Source organism: Trichosurus vulpecula, chromosome 6, assembly GCF_011100635.1.
Source record: "Trichosurus vulpecula isolate mTriVul1 chromosome 6, mTriVul1.pri, whole genome shotgun sequence".
NCBI lineage: Eukaryota > Metazoa > Chordata > Mammalia > Diprotodontia > Phalangeridae > Trichosurus > Trichosurus vulpecula.
Window position 1 is genome coordinate 95,659,837 of NC_050578.1, and position 27,853 is coordinate 95,687,689.

Here is a 27,853-nt window from a genome sequence, read left to right on the forward strand (position 1 = left end):
GGGAATGACTTGTATTCTAATAAATTAGACACAGTTCTGTATATATTTTAGAAATGAGGCCTTTATCAGAGACACTGGTTGTAAAAAATTCTTTCCCAGTTTTCTACTTCCCTCATGATCTTGGTTGTGTATTGGCTTTGTTTGTACAACACTTTCCAAATTAATGCAATCAAAATTATCTATTTTGCATTTTATAATATTCTCTATCTCTTGTTTGGTCATAAATTCTTCCCTTTTCCATAAATCTGACAGGTAAACTATTCCTTGCTCTCCTAGTTTGCTTCTAGTGTCAGCCTTTATAGCTAAATTGTGTAGCCATTTTGATTTTATTTTGGTGTATGGTGAATTTTATTATATCTGTTGAATGATATCCATGTCAGTAAATGTACCTATGAGTAGATATGCATTTTTTATATTTTATGTTTATTCAAGTTTGTATAAGTGCATGAATGTAAATGTGGTATCCGACTTTGTTATTTTATTTGCAGGTGACATGAGGGTTAAATTATAAATTGGGACATCAATTTGTTGTTGCATCTCGATTTTGTCCACACATTTAAAACAATATGGAGTTTTCATGTAAAGTTTTTTCTATCTTTTCAAGATAGTATTTTCATATAAATCTCTGCAGGAAGGGACGTCTGCTGATTTCTTTTGGAAGCTTTTTTCTTGTTTGTTCTTTTAAATTGTTGAGTCATTTCCCTCAAGTGGAAGAGAGGCTGATGTAGCTGAGATGAGTAGGGGCCACCCACCATTCTTAAACAATTCTGCACACTTAATTTTATTTTCTAGTTAACCTGTAAGTGGTAAGTAAATGACATGATTGTTGTTTATAGGTAGAGAAATCGAGCAGAGGAAGGTTAAGTTTGCTAAGGTTACAATTTATGAGGGTCTGAGTAGCAAACATGAGATAAACTCACTGAACCATGTTCCTCTTCCTTTCTTCTCAAGGAGAGAGATCTTTAAGAATCAAGTTTGGAGAAAGGAGGAAATAGAGATGATGTTGAACTTTCAGCTGTAATAAGACACTGTATTTTCTGGTAGCAGAGGAACCTATTAAAGGGTTTGGCATGAACATTGGAAGCCAAAACACCTTGAAGGGCTAGTATTAACAAGGTGAGGAAAGGAAGAAATGCAGAGTGAGAGAAGAATTTTAAAAGAAAAAAGAGGAAAATAAAATAAAACTAATGCCAAAATCCCTGCCTTGGCGTGCTGCCCTAGAAGATACACTTATCCAAAGAGGCACTATTCCAGTTCTTTTTTTTTTTCTCTCCTCTTTCTAATGCCATAAAATGTGAGGTAATTGCTGTAGCAAGGTTCATTACAGTGACCAAATCAGCCAACAATTTCAAATGTTGCTTTTTGTATGAGACACTTTTCTCATTTTATTTCATGAAAAAAATAATGAACTTTTTGTGACAAATTCCAGAATGTTGTTCTGTAGAAATTATAATCCTGCAAATCCTTATGCCATCCTTAATTTTATTTTTCAATGAAAATAGAAATAATAGGTGACCCTAGATTTAAAGTTAATTTATTATTATAAGCATATTCAAATCATTTTACAGAGTAACTTGTTTTTTTAAACCTTTTCTCTGAACAGTGAAGGTACAAAGTCACAGGTTCCTTAAGTTTTCCTTGATAGTGTTTAAAAAACAGGTTTCTTCATGAAAAGACATGATGTGGCTGAGGGGGGAAATACAACTAATTTTTGCTCGCAGTGAGTGTGCATGAAATACTTTTGTTGTCACTAGCATTTTGGAACACCTTTCGTTATATTATGCTTCCCACCACTTCACTTCATGCTTCAGTTCACTTAAAAATCTGAGAGGAAAGGTTACAGATCTAGAATTCTAATTATAACTTTCTTTCCGAGGTTCTATGGCTTGTACGATTAACTCACGTTCTCATGTTGTTCTAAAGATGAATTGAAACCTAATGAATGCCTTTCAAAGGAATTTATGCTTGTTTTTTTAAAAAAGTATATAGATTTAAATTTGGTAGAAATCCTTTCTGAACTATAATATATTCCCTATTGTAGTCCAGACCAGCAGAAAAGGTGTTTGTACTAATCAGTCTGTGTACTATGTGCTGAACATAGTCCTAGATGATGAGGGCACAACGACAAAAGAGAAACTGTGCCATCACTGAAGGAACTTACATTCTAACAGGGAAGAAAAGGCGTGTGTGTGTGTGTGTGTGTGTGTGTGTGTGTGTGTGTGTGTGTGTGTTTTAGTGTAAGAGTAGGGTGGAATCAGTTACCTCACTCCATATAACGTAACTACCTTAATGGGGCAAGAACACTTAATCATCCATCAATAAATGAGAAGCATTAAAGTAGGTATAAGAAGTCCTTAATACATTTGGAAAGGAAGGAAAGCCATTGAATGAAAAGAAATGATGTCATACATGAAATTTCTTAGGATTAGCTGAAACAACTCTAATGCCCTGTGAGACTTGAATAAAATGGCAATCTAAATGGGAATCCTGGCGTTTTAATGGCACAGGCACCTAGAGGAGAAAGCAGTTCTAGTCACCCTGAGAGTGAATCTCATCGGGAAGGGACCAACAAGAGGGAAGTAGGAAAAGAACATCTATCTTTTCCTTCTCCCTTAACCAGAAGATAAATAACCTTGTACACTTCAAAAACTCAGACATTTCACACATTTCATTTGTGTCTTAGCACTATTCATGAATACCTAGAACAGTAGTGCCTGTCATATCTTATGTGAAAGGTAGTATTTAATCAGAATTTTGAGAGAAATTAGGATTTTGAGAAGGAAGGTATCCCTTCTCCACATAGGCGACAGCCAGGGCCAAGGCTGGAAACATAAACCAGGGCCAGGTTTCAAAGAGCTTTATATGTGAAACAAAGGGGTTTATATTTGATCTAGAGATAAGAAGGAACTATTTTCAAAGTTTCATTGAGATGGAGTCACCTATTCAGACCTGTACTTTAAGAAAATCACTTTGGTAGTAGTGTGGAAAATTCACTGGATTCTGAAGAGACAAGACAGGAACACCAATTAGGAGCCTGTTCCAATACCCTAGGTGAGAAGCATTGAGGGCCCAAATAAAGAAGGAAGTAAAGGTAGCTGTGTGAGTGGAGAGATGGGATATATGTGAGTGTTGTTAGGGAGACAGAAATAGCTGTGAGAAGCCATAGATGAATCCAAGGTAATAGACCTGTGTGAATAAAAGGGTGGCAGTAACCTTGACATGGACAATTATAATGAAGTACAAAAAAGTACAAAAGAGGTTTTTGGTTTTTTGTTTATTTTTTGAGGGGGAGGAGAAAATGCTAGTGTGTTCTGTTTGTGTAGTTTGATATGGGTTACCCAAGGGGAAAGGTCTGGTTGAAGATGTAGGATAAGGGCTCTGGAAAGAAACATACATACATACATGCATACATACATAATTATCTTTGTAAAGATAATAATTGAACCTATGGGAGTTGATTAGATCATCAAATGAGAGAAAAGAGAAGAGAGCTTAGGGCATTGCTTTTTTGTTTATGCACAGTTAGTGGACGTGACATAAATTCTAATCCCAGAATGAAATCTGAGAAAGAAGGGTCAGATAGGTGGGAGGAGAACCATAAAAGAACAATGTCATGTAAACTCATACTGGAGACAATATACAGAAGGGAGAAGTAAAGAAGCTTGAGGATTGAAACACTCTATATATATATATATATATATATCATTAGATATATCAATTAAGGAATAAATTTGTAACTTGGACAAGATTAGTTTCAGTCAAATGACAAGGCAGGAAGCAAAATTAAAGCAGGTTGAGATGAAAATGACAGCAGAAAAAGTAGAGGCAAGTACGTAGAATTTTTATAAGGGCTTTAGGCAATATCTCAACCCAGTTAATATTAGGCCAAGGAAGGGAGTAAACTCAGGGAAATACTATGAGATTTTTATCCTAGAAAAAAAAATGGTTGAGTTTAGCTTATCAATGTGTTCTATGTCACATTCACATTAGGTTAAACTTTCATGAGAAAATCCTACTAGGTCAAGGATTCTTAGTAATCTGTTGTGTCATGTGCTCCTTTGCCAGCCTGGTAAAGCTTATGGACCCCTTCTCAAAATTATGTTTCTAAATAATGGAAGGACATGCTAAATTTTAGTCGGAGGTTAGTAAAAATAAGTTTGTATCTTTTCCCCATCCAAGTTCATGGGCCTCTTGAATTTTTTTTTTTTTTTACAGAAGAACCCCTGATCTAAAGGTTAAATCATTAGTAAATGCACTGAGCCCTAGAATACTTGAGGGGATGGGATATTTGCCCTGTGATAAGGACCATTCTAGGAGCACCTGAAATGGCTATGGGATTCCCATATCAGTCTATCATCATGACAGAAGTAGGAATTTTAAAGAGATTGGTGAAAGGAGGACATCTTTTATATCCCTGAATTACAGGTAGAATAGAAATACCCAATCTCACTTCTCCTTTGCCTCACAGGCATCTTCAATCTAAGCCTTGCACATTATTGGGCAGATTGTACGAAAACCACACTTGTATTAGCTGGTGGTTATAGGCATTTAAAATCTAACTATCTTTCCAATGGGACCTCTAAATCCCCCCTTTTCTGAGTATTTTTTCTTTAATTTTTTTTTTGCTAAAAATTTTATAACTGTGTCTTTGAGGTTATTGATTTAAATGAATATTTAACTGTACAGAAATGTGTTTTCTGGAAATAAGTAATTTATGAGCCTCTTGGAAAAAACAAAACAAACGAAAGTTTCTGTAAAATACTATGGTGGGAATATTCTAATAAAGTTTTCTGTGCATCTATTAAGTAACATACTATATAGCCACACAGATAAAAGGAATTCTGGTTTGATTTTTGAATCCTTGGGGTCATTTTAATATTTAAGTCTTTGTTAGCTATTTGGCGCTTTAAGATAATACCCAATTCAACTTCAACTATTAAAATACCTTGCTGTTTTGCTCTGGAGATGTTACCACAGGGAAAATATTCTTTCAAAAGTCACTAATGACCGACCTCTTGATCACTAAATCCAGTAAACCTTTCTCAGGCCTGAGTGTCCCTGACCTCTATTTGACAATGTTTGCTTTCCTGGATACTCACCTCTTATTACTATTTTCATGGAGTATTCCTAATAGGACTTTTTGTCTTCAGTCTTTGTCTTCCAAAACCCATTCTTCTCACCACCGATAGACTTAATTTTCTTTATGCATACATTGTCATATTATTTCACTGCTTAAAAATCTTCAGGCTATACCAGACATATATCTGATTTTTGTGTACATATATATGTGTATATATATATATATATATGTATATATTAATGAATGAGCTCTTTAAAGGTAACATAATACAGAATATAACAAAACTGGAAATGAATCATAGATAAGGGACGCTATACTGGGGAAACCAGTTGGGAAGCTATGAATTTACTGTGGAATAAAATTCACTTCTAATTTTAAATCAATAGTATCAATGTCATTTTTCTTTTTGTGCAAAAGAGCAAGAAGTCAGAATAAAAGTTTATAGATCCAATTAAGTAACTTATTTTGCCTAGTCAGAGTAGTTGTTCAATCCTGTCCAACTCTTCATGACCCTGTGGACCATCCTGCCCATGGGATTTTCTTGGCAAAGATAATGAAGTGATTTGCCATTTTCTTCTCCATCGGATTAAGGCAAACAGAGGTTAAGTGACTTGTCCAGGATCACGCAACTAGTAGATATCTGAGGATTGAACTCAGATCTCCTTGACTCCAGGCACAGCACTCTATCCCCTGAGCCACCTAGCTGCCTCCAGTCATAATAGATAAATTAAATCATTATTCTTGTAAGCATTACCAATCTACTAGAATAAATGAGAATTAAGCTTAGCATAAGTCCCCAGCATTATTCGATGAAACTGCCTTTAGCTACTTGCTAGTAGAACAAATGTGTATTTGGAAAACAGTAAGATAAACAAATTAGGAGTTAAATGTTCATTTAGTAAATAGTTAGCAATTATGCCTTACATACCAACCTCATCCTTCTCCACCTTCTTATTTTGCTGAACCTAGGACCTGTTTTTTGAATTCTTCTTTTTCTCTCTTCTGGGCCAGGACTAATTCAGCCTAGTCTGGTGATTCACGTTCAGGATTAAACACAATAACATATTCTTCGACTTGGAAATATTGTATGAAGAGAAGTTTACTTAACTATAGAGAGAGTCAATAGGATAACACATTGATTCAGGTGGAGGTGGCTCCTCTCTTCTCTGCACCTCCAAGGGTGGTACATGTTTTCCAGATGAAGACTGGAAGGAAAATGGGAACTACTCTGTGAAGCCCAAAGGACCTGTACTCTTAGGATAAGCTTTTTATATCTCATGCTACCTAGAAGCCATGGTAGTGGTCTAAGTCTAAATTCCCCCCCAAATTAATCATACCCAGAGCCAGACCTCCTTCTTCCCATTAGAGAGAAGCTGTTTTGTGTTTGTTGTTGTTGGTTTTGTTTTTTCACTGCACCCTCCTTTCCCTCTCAACCTCTTTGAAGTTAAGGACAGAGTTAATCTTTTTTTACATCCATTAATACATGGCACATCATAGGTACATCATCCATATCTATTAATTTTATTTGGAGAGTATTACCCCATACATGGTCAACAAAAAGTCATAGATGACAGGTAATTTCTTGCCTTTAAAGTGTTAGGAAGAACTAAGGTTTTTTTTTTAGGACATGACTTTGAACCCTAGCTCCTGGTATATATCATCATCTTTTCAGGTTGCCCTCTGTTACCTTTGACTTGGTTTCCAGATAAGTAACAGAGGGACAAGAAGTAACAGAAGTAGCTGGTATTAGCTCTTCAATTATTTTGGGAAGGGAAATAGTTTAGTAGTTGTAACAACAATGTGGCTTGCCACTACTATGGCTGTGTAAGACCAAGAACACCAGCACACAGAACAGCTGCCAGCACAGATTCTTTGATCTGCTTTTCTAAGGAAAGCAACTTTAAGGGGTTAACAATCTCATTTTAATCAAACATACATATATCGTTCACTTAGCTCAGGGGGAAAAGCCAGAACCCTGAACTTCAGAGCAAATACAAACGGAAATTACAAACAGAGAAAATATAAACAGAGCAAATAACACAAATCAACAGACAGGCTTCTAACTGTCTGACAAAGCTATACATACATAGTTACCAGAGAGAGAAGCACCAAAATCTGGGTTTTCAAAGCTGGGGGGTTCCAGTGGCTACCCAGAGTCGAGTCTTGTCAAATCACAGGACACTCTTCCAGGGACCTGAGGGCTCAGAGCCTACTTAGCAAAAAGACCTGGGGCCTGGGGCTTTCTTGTTCCTTAGGCAGGTCAAAGACTCTTGATTCAATCAAAGAAAGAAAAGACAACAAAAAGTCCACTTTCTTTGCCATTACATTTGAAAGGCAAGACTCATCAAAGGTACTTGAGTACCTTAGCATTCAAAAAGAGCAAACAAAAAAGTCCCATCCTAATTACCACAATAGTCATTAACAGGCTCATTGTATTCACCTTGAGCAATAACTTGATTTAATGACATTACCTTTTGTTTGTATAATGCTTAAAATTTCATACATTAATTCTTGAATATAAGCCTAAAAGGGCTTTTTTTTTTCCTCTCTTTCCCTCTCCTCTCCTCCCTTCTCCTCTCTTTTCTCCCCACCTTTTCCCTCCCCATATCCTGATAAACTAATGGAAATATATATGTATGAACTATGGCAGCAACTGGCCTGGAGAGTATACCCTGACTTATTGCTTTGCTTTGTAGCTTTTGTTTGATACATTCATAAATTCATCAAGATAGTCTTCCTCCTCAAACACCCTGGAATGGGTACATGCACAATAGGACAATCCCTGCTGAAAAATTAAGTGCCTACTAATAGAGAATTTATAATGAAATATTTTCCCCATGTGTTCCTAATTTGAAATAAGAAATTTTAGTCAGAAGAAACCTCAGTCCCTTCTAGAACATTCCAGATATGTTATCATTAGCTTCTCCTTGAGCGCCTTCAGTGGCATTTGATACTTTGTGCTATGCTAAGAGTCAAAAGAGTTTCCCTCTAGTCTGATCTCTACCACTTGCTACTTCTGTCACTTTAGAGGTTTAATATCTATATCTGTAAAATGGGGATAATACTTTTATTACATACCTCACAAGATTGTTGTGAGCATTAATTATGATGATGGTGGTTTATGTGCTTCTCAGACTCAAGTGAAGCATGATATAAAGCATCTTCATCATCATCATCATTATTTAATCTACTCTATTAAGGTTTTATGTACTTATCACATAATAAGATAATTTGTTATAGCTGGAAGAAGCCTTAGGAATCATTTAGACTAACTATTATCTTACTGATGAGGAAATTAAAACACGTAGAACCTTACTTATAAGTATATAAGATAACATACCAGGGAAATGAGAGGGCCAAAACTAGCTCTCCAGTCTTTACTAAAATGCATTTATGGAAATTGGCCCATTTATAATTGATGATGATGATGACAATTATAATACTAATAATGAACATTCACATAGTTCTTTAAAGCTTACAAATCACTTTAAAGTTATCTCAAAAAAATAATAAATGATGTTAGTATAATCACTTTACAAATAGGAAACATTCATACAAGTTGACCTTGCTTATATATAGCAAAAAAATTAATAATAATTATAAGATAGTGCCGGAGCATTAAACTTCTTACCTCCAGTGTCAAAGTAGCAGAATAAACAGCTCCTTGCTTAAGTAGGAGTTATTTAGGCTATCTTTCCTATTCAAAAGAGTCATTTTCTCAAAGCCTCCCAACTACTTTTATTCAGTTTCCTTTGGTTGTTACACTTCTGTGAGAAGGCAAAATCATGCTTTCATTTGACCTCAGGTCCCTTTAAAGCAGTTGAAACGTCCTTTCATTTTAAAGGACTCATATCTATCTTCTTCATGTATTTGAAGGAATGTTATATGGAAGAGAGTTTGAATTTGTTCTGCTGGGCTTCAGTGGGCCCAGGAAGGAGTAATAGGTAGTAGATACTTCAGAGAAATAGATTAGCACTTCATGTAACTTCTGAACGATCAGAGCTGTCCAAAAATAACATTGGCTACCCCTTTACTAAAAGTTACCAGGACAATTGTCAATGATCACTTGTAAGGGATTTTACCCAGAACAGAAATGTCAAAGACACGGTGGTCCCATATGACCCAAAACACTCTCATATGAAGTCCAAAGCAGACTGAAATGTAACTGTAATTAAGTGTAAATTGTAAATAAAATGTAATATATTTAACAAAATAAATGAAAATACAGTGAAACATAGATAATGTTAATATGCAATTTTCCAAGTCAATGTGTACTCGTTACTATTTGAGTTCGATACCACTAACTTCAAGGATTTCTGTACGGCTTTAAGTTAAATTGCTTAGCTATCCCTTCCAACTTTAATATTCTGTGGCTCTAATTTGATGAGAGGCAGTTGGTCTGTTTGTAGATAAACACATCTTCCTAATCATAACACTTTTCTCTTGGGCACTGGAATGCAGATACAGGAAGCTGTCATGGTAAAAAAAAAAATACGACAATCAATTTCTGGTGCTGTTTTAGAGGAAAGTAAAATGAATGAATAAACATGACCAAGGATTTGATTTAACAGCAAGCTTTTATTGAAGTTAAAATCATTTTTTAGAGTATCCCACAACATGTGCAATGATTTATTGGCTGTCGCTGCCTTTTTGTTCTCAGATTTAATTGACAAATCTCTGCATGTGGCAACAATTGAGGTTTTGTAGGCAGAGATCTGTGACAGCAGTCGGTTCACATGGAGGCCTGGAATTAGGCTCTGCTACAGGGCAGCATGAGCCTGATCTCCTGTAGAACTACTTTTCACAGAAGTTCGGAATCGAGTAGACTCTCTCCTTGCTAGGGCTTCTTAGAACCACATCTAAACCTGCTGGCAGGTTTTCACAGTATCGTCAGCTCAGATGACTTATGGGGATAAAACTAATTGACAGAATTTCAGTGAGACTAGAAATAGCCTATTTTGAGAGATTGGTTTATTTTTATGAAGCCGGCAGGATGCCCAGAGATTCTTGTTTTTATCGGTGGTGAATTTATTTTTCTTGAATACTCCTTGTGATTCTACTTAAGACCAAGAAAACTGCCCTCATCGCTTTTAAATTCCCACATGAGAACCAAAATTGTGTCTACAACACCAGACTTGTTTGTTGAACATAAAAGAACATAAATCCTCTATAGGTCCCCAGGGAGATGTTAGAGAAAGAAGTAATCATTATAAACTACTTAGCGCTGTATGTACTGTATCATGTTGCCGTGAGAAAGTTATGTTTGATTGGCTCATAAAACAGGTTTAGTAAATCCTTTAAATAGTGATTTGGGCAATTGTGCACACTGGAATATAATACCTGAGAGCGTATTAGAAGGATTACAGCGTCTTCAGAATAGTCACCTGGGGACATGGAGTTTTTAAGTTTTAAGGGTGATAGTGTTTTCTGTTTTCACATTTGTGTGTCAAGTATTGGAGAGTTTTATTGCCTCCCTTTTGTGGTGTTGTGGCCTATGTAATTTCTTCTATGATTGTTTCTCTTAGTTTGGGCCTTGATTGTTTCATACCGTTTCACCAGAAACAACTTTCCAGGATTTGCTGCAAATTCTCACCATTGCAACATATTACGGATTTACAGGCGCTGACTCAAAAAGTGACTGTGGAGAATGACTAAATCAAATAGCAAGTACGAATTTGACTCGAACTTCACAGATCACATAGGAGTCAAATCTAGGCAAGAAATTTCCTTTTCTTGCTTAAGGTTGAAAATCAAAGGTAATCCATAGGGCAGGCTAAATTACAGGTAACCCTGTAATCTGTTTTAGGTTTGTATAAACTTATAAACTTAAACTAGACATTTTTAGTCAACAGTTGGTTTTCGATGCCACTCTCCTAAAAAGAGAAGACTTGTTGCTTTATGAGAGGGGCAGTCCTTCATGTTCTGACCATAAAAGGGAGGCAAAGTATATATTAAGTAGTATGTAGAATTCTTACATTTCATGTGCATTCTGTTGTTTTTACTATAAAAGAACATCGATGGTGCAGTGGATGGATAGATTCAGGAATTAGATGGTTATCATATGACATTGTGATTTGGAATATCATCAGGTTTAAAAGTTGAGGCAATTAGTGGCACCTGTTGAATTCAACTTAGATTTCAAATCAAAGTGCATAGTAGTCCTTCAATAATTATATTCATATGATTTATATTTAATAAAATACAAAAATATACCGATTCTTTAAGCAGAGATAATAAATGCATGAGCCAGACCTGCACAAACATGTAACACAAGAATTTATTGCCAGCTGTCTAGTTAGAGATCTGGGAATCGTTATAAAGATTAAGTTTACCAAGGGGGGGAAGAAAAAAAATGACACAACTTTAGTAGAAAATTGGTATAAAGTAATAATTTACACATTAAACATTGCCTGACTTATTTGGAAGAATGTGTCTTTTTATATCTGAGTGTTAGTTACGTCAAGGGTTGCACTGTTTGTTCCTTGGAGAAGATTTTAATCTCATGTGACATTTACAATCTCAAGTTTTGCTTATATGGGGAAACACCTTTTAATATTTTCTGAAGAACAACATGCATGTTCTTAAGAAGAATTGGTGCTAGGTCAAAATGTTACAAGGGAAAACAACACAGCCTTTGGAGTTTGTGTTTTAGGTTCCAGCTGTATTTCTCTCTACAACTCAAGAGGTTTTTTTTCCCCCGGGGGGGTGGGGTTGGGGAGGGGTTGGGGGGGAATTGGTCTTTTTTTTTTTTTAGTAACTCCATAAGAAAACTTTACAAAGTCACATGTGGATACAAGTTGCTAGTCACGCCTGAAATCTAGTTGGCCTTGAACTAATGAGAGCTCAGTCTCAGATTAGCCTAGCTTTACCTGCCAAGTTCTGAACAAATAGTAGTTTTATGAATAGCAGCCTTGTACTGCTTGTAAATAATCGAGATATAAACACCACTCTTAGATAAAGGTAGCAATTGACAATGCTTACTCAAATCAGTTTGAGCTCAAATATTTTTCTATTTCCTGTTATCTCTTTTGTTCCACCTCCCTTCCTGAAGTCTTGAAAAAATTACAATAGTTGGCTTTAATATTAGTGACTTTGCTAAGTAATATAGTGAAATGATCTTTCATTTGTGTGCATATATATATATATATACACACACACATATATACATAATTATATGTCTAAACTAGTGTAAATTGGAATTAGCTCAAAGCTATGATAACCAGGATTTCAACAGCCAGAAAAAATATATACTTAGCATGTTATATGTTACGTGTTATATGCTTAGCATTTACTATAATTTTAGGTCAGACTAGAGAGTCAAAACAGTTAAACTAGAGAGTCAAAATTCACCAGATAATTACTGTGAAGCTGTCTGTGATAAGAGCACTTCTTCCCTGGGTCCCTGCCATAAAGGCTAGGCTAGTTGTCTTTGTTTTGTTTTCCCTTAAAAAGCAAAAAAGCTGTCCCCAACATAATATGTGTGGTCTAGGGATTAAAGCGTACGCTTCTTGAACTGGATTTCCAGTCACCTAGAGGAATAAAAAAGGCTAGTGCGTAGTGCCTCAGACTTGGAAAATGTTTCACTACCCTGGGGTTCTAAGCCCATTTCTATATGTAGACAAGGGAATCTAGACTAATTTTCTATATGAAGACAAGGGCCATACCTCCCAAACTCTTGCTCTATGCTTGGTGAGTATCCTTTCCATGCTATGGCTAAGTAAACCTCACTTCGTCAACAGTTTAGACAAGCGCAAATGTCTCATTTAGTTCTAATCTTGAACCTAAACTCCAAGACACTCCCCTTTCCCCATTAATCAACAGGGATGTTATGTAATACCCACTGATAGAAAAGCACTGTGTTAGATTCTGTTATTCTGTTAGGGTTATAGAGAATTATGAAACTGACCTTGTGGAGATTAGATTGTATATGGCTTTAGTGAATGGGACACTGAATTTAGCATCCAGAGTACCTAGGTTTGAATCATGGCTCTTCTCTCCTGTGATATGATTCCCCTTTCTCTCCTTTTTATCTCTTCTGTGACGAAGAGTTGACCTTTCCAGTTGACAAGACCCACCTCCTACATTTACCTTTGTACCTAACTCCTTCTCCTCTAGCAAAATGCCTCCATATTCATCCCTCTCTCATCTAATCTATAATTTCTTCCTATTTGATGGCTTTTATCTTCCAGCTACTTCAGAAAATGACTAGCCTTACCCCCAAAAATAATAAAAAAGGAAAATTTAAGCTCCTTCTTGACCCTGTCATCCCCTCAAGCTTTCATCCTGCATCTCCCCTGTCACAGTTAAACTCCTAGGAAAAGAGATTGTACTCTCATTTCTACCACTTCCTTTCTTCTTGTTCATTCTCTATGTGTTCTCTTTTTTGTGTGCATATTTTTTGTACTTACTTATTTATATACAGGCAATTTACCCCCCCCCCCCCCAGACAAAAATATCTAAGTTTATTGATGGAGGACACTGTTTCATTTTTATCTCTATATCGCCGGGACCTATCACAGTGGCTGGTGCTTAATTAAAGGCTTTCTGATTGATTTGTTTTACTCATTTCCTTTAAAAAAAATTCAACTTGGACAAGTCACTCAAACCATCCAGTGCTTAATACAGTGCCTGGTTAATAGTACATGCTTAAAAATATTTATTGATTGATTATTTCTCAGCTTTATCATCTGTAAAATGCATGGTTGAACTATATGTTTAATGCAATTCTAATGCTTTTCTATTCTGTTTCAGTACTCTTCTGATCACATTTGTGTATGTGTATATAAATATATGTGTGCATGTACATGTGTATATGTATGTGCATATATATATGCATCGACATACACATACAAAAACCCTAGTAATGAATATATAGTAGTATATAATAGTATATTAATATATATAGTAGTATATATAGTGGTATATAATAGTATATATATATATATAGCATATATATAAAAAATATAATTGTCAAATGAGCAAGCAAGGTAGTAGGTACAGTTAGATTTCAAGCAAAAGAAAGGTCACTATGGGTTGAGAAGTCTAATCTAGACCTTGAAGGATGTGAGGGTAAGATTTTGGATAGATCATGACAGGTTTCATGATTCAGATCAGAAGAATGGTCCTTTCAGTAATGGATGGTAGAGGATGGCATAAGTCATTTGGAGAAACCTTGTATAGGCTAGCCTGACTGCAACAAAACATGTATTTATAGGCACAGTAGGAAATAAGATTAGAAAGTTAGAGTGGGGTCAGATTATCAGCATCAGATGGCCACATAGGAAATAAGGGAAATGCTCAAGAATTAAGGACGGGCTGAGTTCTTATGGCTTTCGTATAAGAGCAAAGTAGACAGTTGGCAAACATCTGCTAAATTTGGTCCTTGTAAGCAGCCAAGTTCAAAAAGTCAAGAGCAAAGACTCATATTCCTCTCCCGAATGTAAACTCATCTTTAATGTTTCCTTTTTTGGAATACGTAGCTCTGTGTTTAACCTAGTAGAAGTTAGGATTAGCTCATAGTTTTGGTAACTGGGTTTTTAGGATCAAAAGATGTGAATTAACATTGCCCAAATCATGTAGCACACACCTGTGTCAATTTTCTTTTTTTTTTCTCTTTACAGGTATGACTTTGTAGAAATTGAGGAGCCCAGTGATGGGACTATTTTAGGGCGCTGGTGTGGCTCCAGTGCTGTGCCAGGGAAACAGATCTCCAAAGGAAATCAAATCAGGATAAGATTTGTCTCTGATGAATACTTTCCTTCTGAGCCTGGATTTTGCATCCATTACACCCTTCTTGCACCAGTAAGTAACATAATTTCAGGGCCCGTCTATTGTGGGGAAGTGCAGAGGGCAAGGTTGGCTTTGAGATGGCCCTTAAGCAATTAAGGTCAATTACTTATTTCAAATGTTTTCTTTAAAAAAATTCCTTGTTTGGAATATAGTTCCTGTTCTCTGTACTTTATAAATGCCGTTGTGGTTTTTGTGGATAACCTGGATTGGGATAGTATAGATAGACTTATAAATGTTGGAACAACAATAAATAAATTATTATTGCAGAAAAAAGAGATTATTTTTATTATCATTTGAAAAGAATGTAGGTGGAGGTGGGAAGGAGAGAATTCTTACCCAAAAATATAACAAAATTGAATTAAAAAGAATATTGAAAGACAAGCAACTCTACTGTCTATCTGATAAAAATATGACATTTCAGAGTTGGTAGGAAAAGCAACATTTCCCCAGCGGGAAGATGAAGAATAATTGCACATTTACTTTGTGAATTTACTAACAATAACTCACATTTCTATGGTACTTTGCAGTTTGTGAACCACTTTCTTCACTCTAATCCTATGGGATAGGTTAAATGCAAATATTATTATCTGACTCTCCAAGAGGTAGAATGATGCCTGACTTGCCAAAGTTCAGGCAGCAGCTAAGGGCTGGAGCCAAGATTGTAGGCCAGGTCTGCTGAGTTCACATTCACTGCTCCTCCTCTATTACGCCATGGCTGCCTCATAATCCTTGTGTACTGTTTTACAATTGACAGACTTCTTTGCTCACAGCAGCATCCTGAGCTAGGTAGTGGAAGTAAGGTTATTATCATTTCACAAAGGAGAAAAATAAGGCTCAGAGAAGTCATTTGATTTGGTCAAGTTTACAAAGCTGTTAATTGTCCCAACTCAGACTTAAATTCAGGTGCAACACCAAGGTCTATATTTAATAGACCTGCATATCCTGCGGCCCATGGGCCTGGGTGCTAATTTCTGAGCACCAAAGGATTTCCTCCATATACAAAGAATATTTTTCTCTACATTTTTCACAGGCTTCCAGGAATTTTTTGGCATGCTGCGACTGACCAGAGGGCCATAAGTGGCCTGTGGGCCCCAGGTTGTGCAGGCTTGGTCTATAATCTCTTTGAATTAATTTCAGGCTTGAGCCCCATTTTAGGGGTATGTGAAAGAGAGAAAGAGGGAGAGAAAGAAAGAGAGAGAGAAAGAGTAAAAGAGAGAGGGTGTGTTTCAGCACTCTCCCCATTGCTTCAAATGACCCTTGTTCTTCTGGTGCATTAGTCAAAACTTACTTTGTCTTTAAAAAATATTGAAGATAATCAATAGCCCTCCACTTTGTTTTAAAATGTTAACTTTGATTTATGCTAAAAACACCACAGTAGAATATAGCATGTAAGGGATGTCTGTCTGTCTCTCCATATATGTGTGTGTGTGTATGTGTACATATGTACGTATATGTATATATGTCTTATTATTCAATACAATGGAAAGAAAGATTATTGTGTGTTTGTGTAAAACCTATGGTACAGAGCAATTAGTATAGAAACAACAAAGCAAATCAACTAATTAGTAGAATAAAAGGTGGGAACACACGTGTAACAACATATCTTCCAATGTGGTTTTATACACTGATACAAACACATACACATACATGTATAACCAATTGGAATATATGTTGTTATACTTGTAATAACATATGTGTGTATGTCTGTGTGTGTATTTATATACACACATGCATATATATGTGTGTATGTATGTATCTTCTATAGATATTACCCTGGAGTCATTTTCTCCTTAAAATACCTGTTTTTAAAAAATTTATCACCTCTATTTTATTCAGCCATATAAACATATCCTCTGTTCTACTTCACTCTGCATTGAAAAAAAAATGCCAAATTCTGATATTCTTGATTTATGTAACTTATATAAAAGTAATGTGGCATAATAGTTAGAGGGCAGAGCTGGGACACACTGCTTCATCTTCACTTTTATTTTTTTCATTCTCACAGTGGGCATTAGCAAACTTTCCAAAGTGTTTTTGTTTTCCCTTTTTGTTGCCTTAAGGGTAGCAGTGGATTAGGAGCTGGATTCAAAAATAGGAACACCTGGGTTCAAGTGCTGTATCAGACACATACTGTATCTGTGTGACTCTGAGCAAATAACCTCTGTATGCTGTAAAAAAAAAAAAAAGTATTTGGTAAATGAATGAATGAATGAATAAATAAATAAATAAATAAAGCCTAGATAACATTACATTAGGTCAGTATGCAGCCTTCAGGGATCATGGACCCTCGTTTCTATTCTAATTTGATGCTGCTGCCTGCTCTAGGGAGCCCGATAGGATTATATGCGGTAGAGGACATACAAACTTGCTTTAGTAGAGGGAGTTTCCTCACTTAAGAATTCACTATACCAGCTCAATTACTAAAAATCCAGTCACCATCCTTTTCTCTATTATCTGAAGTCTTTGGAACTGTTTTAGACAATGCAATCTAATGAAGAGTAGCATTCATGATAAATGGGGCATTTCTGAATTGGGTTCCTTAATCCATCCTCCTTACTATTGTCATGTTTGAAACTTATGTAAACTCATGTATTGATCATGGAATGCTTATTCTATGATGAGTTTTAGACAATGGGTAAGTGGATGAATTTTAGCTGTTGGCTAAGAATTCAGCCATAACAAAGAAATGATGAGGGCTTGGTGGAAGTGGGCGCGTTTTGATTTTTTATTTCATTGGTATAGGAAACTTCTGGTGCAGGAATTCCCTCTACCAACATAGAAATTCTTCTGTCCTTTATAGACACAAAAAATTGCCTGAGGCATTGGGAGATTGTGTCACTCTGCCCTAGTAAAATATTATGTGTCAAGGGCAGAACTAGAGTAGAAAGCTTCCTGGTTCTGATGCCTTGCCTTCTATCTATTACGTGCCATGGGCCCTCTCTGATTTAATGAGAACATATGTTCTTATGTGAGCAGAGAAAAACTTCTAAGAGGTTCTAGGTAGTTGGAAAAACATGAGTAGAGAGCCAATAGTGCCTGACATCTAAAGACCAACAACTACATTCTGAGAAGCTTATCACCGTATTGACTGCAGGGGATGAAGTTTTTCAGCCCCAGCACTTCTAAAAGACCACCTACTCAACAATAGAGGAGTTAGGTTTTTAATTGGTAGTACCCACGTGGATCAAATCATAGATCATCAAAGTATTGAAGTGGTCCATTTTTCTTTCAAGGATCAGTGACTTCATCAATGGGCGCACTCCATCCATCACATCAGATTTCATCTACTAGTACATTTTAGTAGATTATTTCATGTCTACTATTTCAAGGTAATGGGAAAAAAATGAACAACATGGTGGCCAATGCTCTGATGATAAGCCCCTCTGACCATATTGTTTGCTGGTTCTTTGATGGCAGGCATTTAGTCTTCTGATAGTTCTGCATTTGAGGCCTTTTTGCATTGTAGGACCCTCCAGAGCTTTCCTTCTCCTCATATGAACTTAGCTAACCTACCATCATGAAGCATCAGAGTAGGGCTTTGATGGAGGCCTCAGATTTATGCTTTGTGTTGGCATTGTAAAAGCTGATAAATGTACTTGTGTGTATTATTCAGGGTGTTTGTGGAATAGTTTTAGAAAAAAACATTGTTAAAAAAATATATGGATAAATTTTAATGTATTAGTATAGACTCTCAACATCATCCTCCTGGATTTCATAACTAAAATGTGCCTACTTGTGTATATGTAATAATTGTAAATAAAAGTGGAATATAATTAAGATAAGGAACAGAATTTTAGAGGAAGCATGTTGGTATTTCTTTGATTATAGATATGAAATACTAAGTGGACATTAAAGACAAAGTTAAAGTCAGGGAGGTAAAAGGGAAAGATTCTTGGATTTGGAATGTAAAGATCTAGATTCGTATCTAAATCTGCAGTTTGCTACCCCTGTGAACTTGAGGTGGTTAATTAACCACTCTCTATCTCAGTTCATCTGTACAGTGAGAGATTGCACAATGATATCTCTAAGATCCCTTCCAGCACAAAATCTAGGAACCACAGGTGATTTTTTGATTCCTGGAAGTTATGAGATTGGCTAATGCTGGTTAAAGTTACATGTAAGATTGGCAACAACATTTTTTTTTCTTTAGCTATAGCCCATACAGAAAGCAACATCTTCTTTCTTAGAACAAATGAGATTTAATTATAGATTTTAACCATGGTATGACATTGTAGATACCCAAGTGACCTGTCATTCACGAGCGACTTTTCTAGTTACTGTGATGAATAAATGTTGATTCTTAGGAGATTTCAAAATTTCAAACAGGTTGTCCATAGCTTACTTAAATAATATATAATAGTTTAATTCTTATCACAGAATAAATTCATAAAATGCATGAGGTTTATCTGATGGAAGAGTGATTGGGCCTTAATTATTCTTGGCTCATTTTTTTTTTGCTACCAACTTGCCATTTTATTAAGAAAAAAAATCCGATATATGAAACCAAAGGTAATATCCATTGTTTTCATTATAGCCCTCAGACCCATTTTCTTTTCTGTCTGAAAAGATTTAGTAAAAAACAGCCACACTGTCCTCCATATAACCTATATAATCCACAGCAAAGTTGTGCCACTATAATAAAAGTGATAATACTAACAGTTAATTTACGGTTTTAATGTTATGCCAGCCAGATTATTAAAGGGATATATACACATACCTACATGTGTGTGTATATATATATATATATATATATGTGTGTGTGTGTGTGTGTGTGTGTGTGTGTGTATGTGTGTGTGTGTGTATACACACACACACACATATATATATATATACACATATATATGTGTATATATATATATGTATATAACTTAGTGGGAAATATTCATTTGGAAAATGAAAGATCTGGAATATAAAAGGAAATAATGAAAATATAAAAAGGAAAAATTAAAGGATAGTAGTATTTCCATATTTCTAACTATATGATAAAGCACCAGTCTTCAAAATCATTTGGTATTGGTTAAGAAATACAGGGGTGGATCAGTGAACAGACTAGGCAAAGGAGAGTCAGGAACAATGGCACTTAGTCACCTAGTGTTTGATAAACCAGAAAACAAAAATCCCTTGGGTAAGAACTCTTTCTTTGTTAAAAATTTTGGGGAAAACTGGAAAGCAAAAATTAGGCTTAAACCAGCACCATATACCATATTTCATAATACAAGCTTCATGGACACATGACTTTAACATTAAAGTTCATAATATTAGAAAGTTTAACATGCCTCTCAGCACTATGGAATATGTATTCTTAACCAAACAAGGGATGTTGACTATTAGAAAAGATAATATAAATTTTGTTAAATGGAATTGTTATCTTTCTGTAAAATTCAAATTAATGTACCTAGGTTAAAAAGGGAAGTGGTCAAGCAGAGAAGAAAAAAAATCTTTGTATCAAAAGGTTATAAACAAACAGTTCTCAAAAGAATTTCAAAGTATTTACAATATGAAAAAGTTCTCCAAATCATTAACAATAAGAGATACGTAAATTTTAAAACCCTGAAATTTTGTCTCACATCCTAAAAATTGACAAAGAAGACGTTATGAGAATAGTCAACATCGGAAGGGGTGTGTGAGAAGATCGTTGAATTGTTGCTGGAGATGTAAATCATTATAGCCATTTTGGAAAGCAATTTGGAATAATTTAAATAAAGTCACTAAAATGTTCATAGTCTTGGACCCAGAGATTCTATTACAAAGCTTACAGCCAAAGAATACATTGATAAATAGAAAGTCCCCAAATATACCAACATATTTCTGTCAGCAGGTTTTGGGGGTTTTTCATGTGTGTGTGTGTGTGTGTGTGTGTGTGTGCGTGTGTGTGATAACAAGGAATTAGAAATAAAGCAAATGCATAGTGATAGAAACTAATTGTGGTTTATTAATATTATGAAACATTACTATGAAATAAGAAATAAAGAATATGATGAATATGGAGAAGCATCAAAAGCTCTCCATAAACTGATGCAGATTAAAGTAGATAATAAGACAATATACATAATGGCTACAGCTATGTAACTATAAAGAACAACCACAAAAAACCAAAAGTTAATTTTGCAAAATGATAAGGAATAAACATGGCTCAAAATAAGATATGAGAAGCTATCCACATCCCACCCCTTTGCATAGGTAGGATATCCACAATTGCTATACACATGTTCATACTTTTGGGAGTATATCAATGATTTATTTTGATTTTTTTCCTTTTTTAATTTTGTCTTTAAAAGTATTATTTGTTCTACAGGGTTGCTCTCTGGGAGAAAAATGTTGATGGAAATTGTAGTTATGTAAAAAAAAAGACAAACAGAAACATAAAAATATATTTTATTAATGCCTTGTGTCTTCCTGTCATAATCATATCACTCTTGTTCCAGATTGAATGTACTCTTGTGCAAGTTTTTTTTGTGAGTTTGAAAAAATATTCACGTTAAAGGTCTTGGATAGATAGAAGGAACTAGACAAATATAAGATATTACTGATGTCTAACACACAGTAGCTACTTACGGTCTGAATGAAATTGAATTGCAGAAATAAAGGAATCATAGATGGTAAGGATTTTAGACTATTCCCTTAGCATTACTGTCAGACTTATTTTTTGGTTTTCATTCCTTAGAACATACACGTCTTTTTGTTTATATATTACCTATATTTTGAATCTATAACTATGTAGTAATTATGTGGTAATTTCCACTTAGGCAGTCTTTGATGACTCCCTGTCATATGGCAAGAAATTCTACGTGGCAGATGTGTTATGTGCAATACAATGTTTGCAACTGTATGCATGAAGAGGCAAAGTGAATCTAGAAACTGGATTACCCAGGGGATACTTGAAAGTGTCACTATGAGGCTGCTAGGTGGTGTAGTGAATAAGGTTCTGGACTTGGAGTTATAAAGACTAGAGTTCAAATCCTGCCTCAGATACTTACTGGTTTTATGACCCTCAGCAAGATACTTATCTTCTGTTCATTTTTTTCTTTAACTGTGAAAGGGGAATAGTAACAGCATCTACCTCCTTGGTTGTTGTGAGAATCAAATTATATAATACTTATAAAATCACTTAAGATGGCACCTGGATCATAATAGGTGCTTAATAAATATTTATCTTTCTCTTTCCCCTTAGAGAGAGATGTACCAGTGCCAGTTTAGAATACAAATTTATTTTCAAATGGTATGAAAGAGGATGAAAGAAAATTATGTATGATATGTCCTTATAAACCAAGGGAAAGCAGTGGAAAGATAAACAAGTCTAAATAAAATTTGTTGTGTCACATAAATGAGCCACATTGTCCCAAGAGCATTCATAGATGAAACTGGTATGAAAACAACAAATAGATTTAAAAATGGAACACATTTATCATTTTTCTATAAATATTCTCCTTTTATCATCAAGGACAGTGGAATCACCATGTTTGGACCCTAACATGTCTCTCCCTGATATGCTGCTATAGGACAAAGATGAAATGAGATTTGAGACAAAGTCAACAAGAAGGGCTGGATTCTATGGAAACTGAGCACAGCTGTGTCTGTGGTACAGTCTTGAAAACATTGAGGAATTGATTTTTAGGCTATTTCTGGAAAGGGAAGATAAGAAAGAATGGAAAAAAAATTAAACAATACTATTAGCCCCAAAAGGTGATTGAGGGGATAGAATTACTGATTCTGTGCCTATTATTTCATATTGAAAAAAATCTTTGTGAAAATTATCTATAAACATATTTTATATATCTTTGATGAAAATAGTAAAAAGGAAAAAGCAAGCTTTTGCAAATAATTGTTTACAGCAGACTACCAATTCATTATCCTATAATATTATGGTATTATTATATGATAATATAATAATTGGTACAGAAAATAGATTCTACTGTGTTTCTTGTTATTGTTTACAAAAATATATATTTGTTGAGTCATTACAGCAAAAAAAAAAAATCTTAATGGCTTCCCTCCCCCCCCCACCAAAAAATAAAGTGTCTCCGATGCATTCATTAAGATGTCACAAGTTTCACCACAGAGATAAATTTGTTCCACGATATTTAGAACACTGATTCTGGAATCAGTGGACCAGTATTACAACTTACCTTTGACAGTTATTATATGTGTGGCCTCTGGAAAATGTTTTTTAACCCCTGTGGATCTCATTTTCCTTATCTGTAAAATTAGGATTTAGGACTAGATTGCCTCAGGGCCTTTCCCTTCTGTCTCTTCTATCTCTAGATAGATATAATTGTCAAGTTGATTATGAATTGATTATGAAAGTCAGATGTGGCATAAAATAGGGGGATGAGTGTTCTCCACTGTCGTGGAGGATAGCCTACACTGAACCCAAGTACAAGAGAGGTGACCTGTATATAATGAGGCTGTCCAGATACTCTTCTTTGTGGATGGAATCATGGCGTTTGCATCAAACCACACAGAATGCTATAGAGTCTTTTCATGGGAACTCAAAATTATTCAAAAGAGATCTGCTTAACAATGCCGTAGAGAAAACTAAATGCATAAATAGTGCTTATTGTCCAGACTAAAACACTCAGTTGGAAGACCAGTTCATTGCTTTGCTTTGCTACATTAATGCATGTATCTGGGGCATGCATGATAAAGGGAGAGGTTGTTGGGCCAGAGTTGAATGGGAGGAAGAGAACAGACCAGATCACACATATGGAATTTTGTAAATCTCTCCATTAAAGTCAAGCCATTCCCCAACCTGTGTGGTACAGTGGGAAGACCACTGGCTCTGGAGTCAGAAGTTGTTGTTACTGCTATTCAGTTGTGTCCAGCTCTTCATGACCCTCTTTGTGGTTTTCTTGGCAAAGATAATGGAGTGGTTTGCCATTTTCTTCTCTAGCTCATTTTACAGATGAGGAAAGGGAGGCAAACAGGGTTAAGTGACTTGACCAGGGTCACACAGCTGGTAAGTATCTGAGACTGGATTTGAACTCAGAAAAATTAGTCTTCCTGACTCCATGCCCAGCACTCTGTCCACTGTGCCACCAGCATAGGAAAACTTGGCTTCAAATGTAGCTGCGGGCAAGTCATTTAACCTCCATGGGCTTCACTTTTTCCATTTGTAAAATGAAGTGGCTAGACAAGATGATCTCTGAGATCTCTTCTAGTTTTAAATCTACGCTTCCTCTTAACACAAATATTCTCTTACTAATTGCCTATGACTAAAAATCTTGGAATGGTATAGTATCTTAAGAATAAGAGCCACATCGGGCAGCTAGGTGGTACAGTGGATAGACCACTGGCCCTGGATTAGGAGGACCTGAGTTCAAGTCAGGCCTCAGACACCTTTAAGCCTAACCCTTACTAGCTGTGTGACCCTGGACAAGTCACTTCGCCCTGACTGCCTCACAAAAAATTAAATAAAGTAAGACTCAAAGGTACAGGTAGGAGATACATGAACATGATAGAATATAAACTCTTTGAAAAAAATAACCTCTTCTATTGTTTTTTTGTCTTTGCCTGGTACCTTGTAACTAATATATTGTTATTAATTTAATTATATGCTACATACAAGTATGAATTTAGGGATATCACTGAAGATACATGCAACTTGAAAAGAAAGTCGATTGTTTTTGTAGCTGAACTGGAGTACAGATATATAGCCCAAGCGTTATACCATTACTCCCCAAAATAAAATAATCAAAAGGAAGACGACAATGTGCAAATGTTACTATATACGTACATATAAATATATGCACACATATATACATATGTACAGATATGAATATACAGTAGGGATATCCACATTTGTAAGATCACAGGTTAATTGAAGTAAGAGGAGAGAAATAAGAGCCACCCATGGAAAATTCGAGCTCTTCTTAGTTCTTTGACCAAAATGAATTAAGAGCCTGGGTTGACTCTGCTTTGTAGGCTTTTAGGGTAGCACTGACAGCCTGACCTTCCTTATGACAAGGAGAGAAATTAAATTGCTCAGAGAAGGGCCTTCCCAGAACTGAGGATGTATTTAAATTTACAGTAAACTCGAGGAACCCCTAAATTGCCTGATCAACAAGTGATTTTTATTTTAATAAATCATGTCTTAGAAAAATGCATTCAACTCATATTTAAACCTATTTTAAATGGATTTCTTTGGTCTCCAAATGTCCTTAGGCTATTGCTGAGCACTGCTGACAGTTTGGCTTATTTCTGTAACCAATTCTTTTTCTCAATGAACCTTAGTACCTTCACATTTGTTCTAATAATGGTTTAAATTCTAATTACTTGTAATTAATGGTACAAACCTTTACATATCCTCAATTTTTTGAATATTCAAGCTAAAAAGTACCTCCAAGATCATTTAGTCCAAGACTTTTATTTTGTGGGAAGATACTCAGTTTACCTGAATTGTCCAAAATCACATAACTAACTTAGTGATGCAGCCAAAATTAGAGCCCCAGTAATTTGAACTTGCCAGCTAGACAGTTTTTGTTTCCTTTTGTTTTGCTATACTGCATTTTCACAGAAGTATGTAATATGTTCTATAGTCTTTCAAAAAGACAGAATTTGAGGAGTGAGCATAAATCACAAAGGACTATACCTTTATGTCATCAGTAACCTTTGAAAACTTGGCAAATTTCTTTTTGCCCCTTTTAACCAACCACCCCCACATAAATTTTTGTAGTTCACTAATCTGTTAGTCAAGTCCACATCAGACTTAGATAGCATACAGTTGCCAAAGGCAGAAGGTTTATCCATTTTTAGTCTGCTCTGAGGTTTAAATTGATGAATCTTCTCCCTTTCATGAAATAAATGGGCTCATTAGTTTTTCAGTATACAGGTGTTAGAGGTGTGGCCTTTGGATGGGCTTATTCCTGAATTTATTTTTTGGCATGTGTCTCTTTGTAGTTCAAGCTCCGTATATTTATTTGTGCCCTCTGTAGGGAACTGACATGACAAATATATTGGCTCAGAGGTAGTGGTTTCTTCAATTTAAATCCACCAGGGTTAAACAAGCCCTTAGTGCTCCCTAGCCACAAATGCTAAGTTCATTTTATAATAATAATAACATAATAACAAAAGATGCTGTCAGTTCGTATTGTGTTTACTTTGTGGACTTTAGCGCTATTTGTTATTGGTACTATTAAAAATGTTCCCATAGAGTTGACTGTAAAAATCAGTCTCATTTTTTTTGTACATGGCTTTAAATGAGATTTGTGTTCAAAGCACTTTCCTTGTAAAATGGATTAAAGCAAAGAGGAAATTATTTTGAGTAAATTTGTATCATTTTAGTTACCAAAATCTTAATTCTTCCCATGAGAAAAAAATGTACATAAATGTCCTATGTTATCTTGTACTACCTTGGTGTGGTTTCATAAATAACAGATTAGTAGGACCTTATTTCTGCATCTTTAAATGCACTGGGCCACATACAAAGGAGCATGATAGGCCCAGCAATGTAATTAGACTTCTGTTCCTTATGGAATCCTACTAGACAATGTAGGAGGAAAAGGGAAATGCATCTTGTCAGCCCTGTGCCCCCTCTTCTCTGTATACTTCCTTACTCATCAGCCCCTATTGGTTTAATTATTGTCTCTATGTAGATAGCCATCCCTAATCATTCTCTTTAGGTCCAGTGTCACATCTCAAACTGCTTATTGGACATTTCCAACTGGATGTTATATAAAGATCTACAAAATAGAAGGCATGATCATCCCCTCAAAGCCCAACCTAGTTTGAACTTCTCTATATTTGTCAAGGCCATAGAAATCCTCCTACCCAACCTATATGGGTCATCAGCTGCTGGCATGGACCATACCACTACTGCTGTTACTCTGCTTCGTTCTTGCTTAGGTGCTGGGAAAAGGAAAGATGGTAGCTCTCACAAGGCGTCAAGCTGACTTCTTGCCTTAGCAACTGGAGATTTAGCAGAAGACATTGTAATGGTAGTGGTCTATTTCAAAGGATATGACAAAACAGTCAATATAGGATAACAGCAACTTCTGAAATCATAATCCCTGAAGATAAAGGTAGTACTAGTCATGGAATCTATAAGGGTACCAATCCATGGAGCCCATTAAAGAACTCTAGAAATGCCTATGGACTCTACAAAGAGGTAAAAGGACTTCAAGGAAACAGAAGCTATGTTATTCCTTTTATATTTGCCTTTTACTTTTCTACATGTTAAGTACAAATGTCCCATTTATTACTATAACCTTTCAAGTATGCAAGCTATGATGAGCATGGATTTTTGTATCCCTAAAATATACATTACAGTTCACCTAGAGTACACTATCTGAACTCTTTTCTCCCACATTTTTTCTTTTATTCAGATCTCAGCCGCTTGCCTTATTCTGATATGTGTCCAGACAACTCAACTGAGATCTTTATGGATTATGGTCCATAGGATAAGAATTTCCTGTTGGCCTAAAAACCCTCAGTAATTAATACCAAGTGCTTAATCTTATTTTGGGAGCCCCATCCATCTTTGGGATTTTCTGAGTTTATTTTCCTTTAAAGTTAACCTGCTTGTCAAGAAGAAGGAGTTAGGAATTCATCTGGATTGCCCAAATGCACTGGCAGAGATCCTTTCAGAAAATTTAAGGTATCTTATAATACAGGGACTCAGAGAAGATTTGTGTCTGGCTGTTTACTGGGAATGTCCTAAATGTCAAAGAGAATCATGGAAGAATTTTCACCCAGGAGAGTTTAATTTCTCTCCTGAAGATGAGGAGTCCACTTGACCTCTGTTCCCCAGTTCTTGTGGGGAAGCTCTGCTTGTTCCTAAAGTTCTGTAGGGACCAAGTTTTCTTTCTAGGATGGGCACTTTTTTTCCCCTTTTCTTTGTTGTTTTGGGTTGAGGAAAGCTTTTTGTAAACACTAAGAGAGGAAGTCACACATTAGAACTTTGTAAAATGCTGTTCTACCACCAGCTATCCACAATTAGGTTCAGTGGACTTTGCCAAAAGCACTCCACTCAGCTTTCTAGGGACAACA

General features: G+C 35.6%; 1 protein-coding gene across 1 annotated transcript in view; it reads left to right on the forward strand.

Moving 5' to 3' along the window:
• The window catches only part of PDGFC (platelet derived growth factor C), a 243,130-nt gene that overhangs the window by 158,050 nt on the left and 57,227 nt on the right, over positions 1 to 27,853 (forward strand). Inside the window, exon 3 of the mRNA XM_036762213.1 lies at positions 14,701 to 14,881. Within this exon, the coding sequence (XP_036618108.1) occupies positions 14,701 to 14,881 (181 nt within the window). The remainder of the gene's footprint in view (positions 1 to 14,700; positions 14,882 to 27,853) is intronic.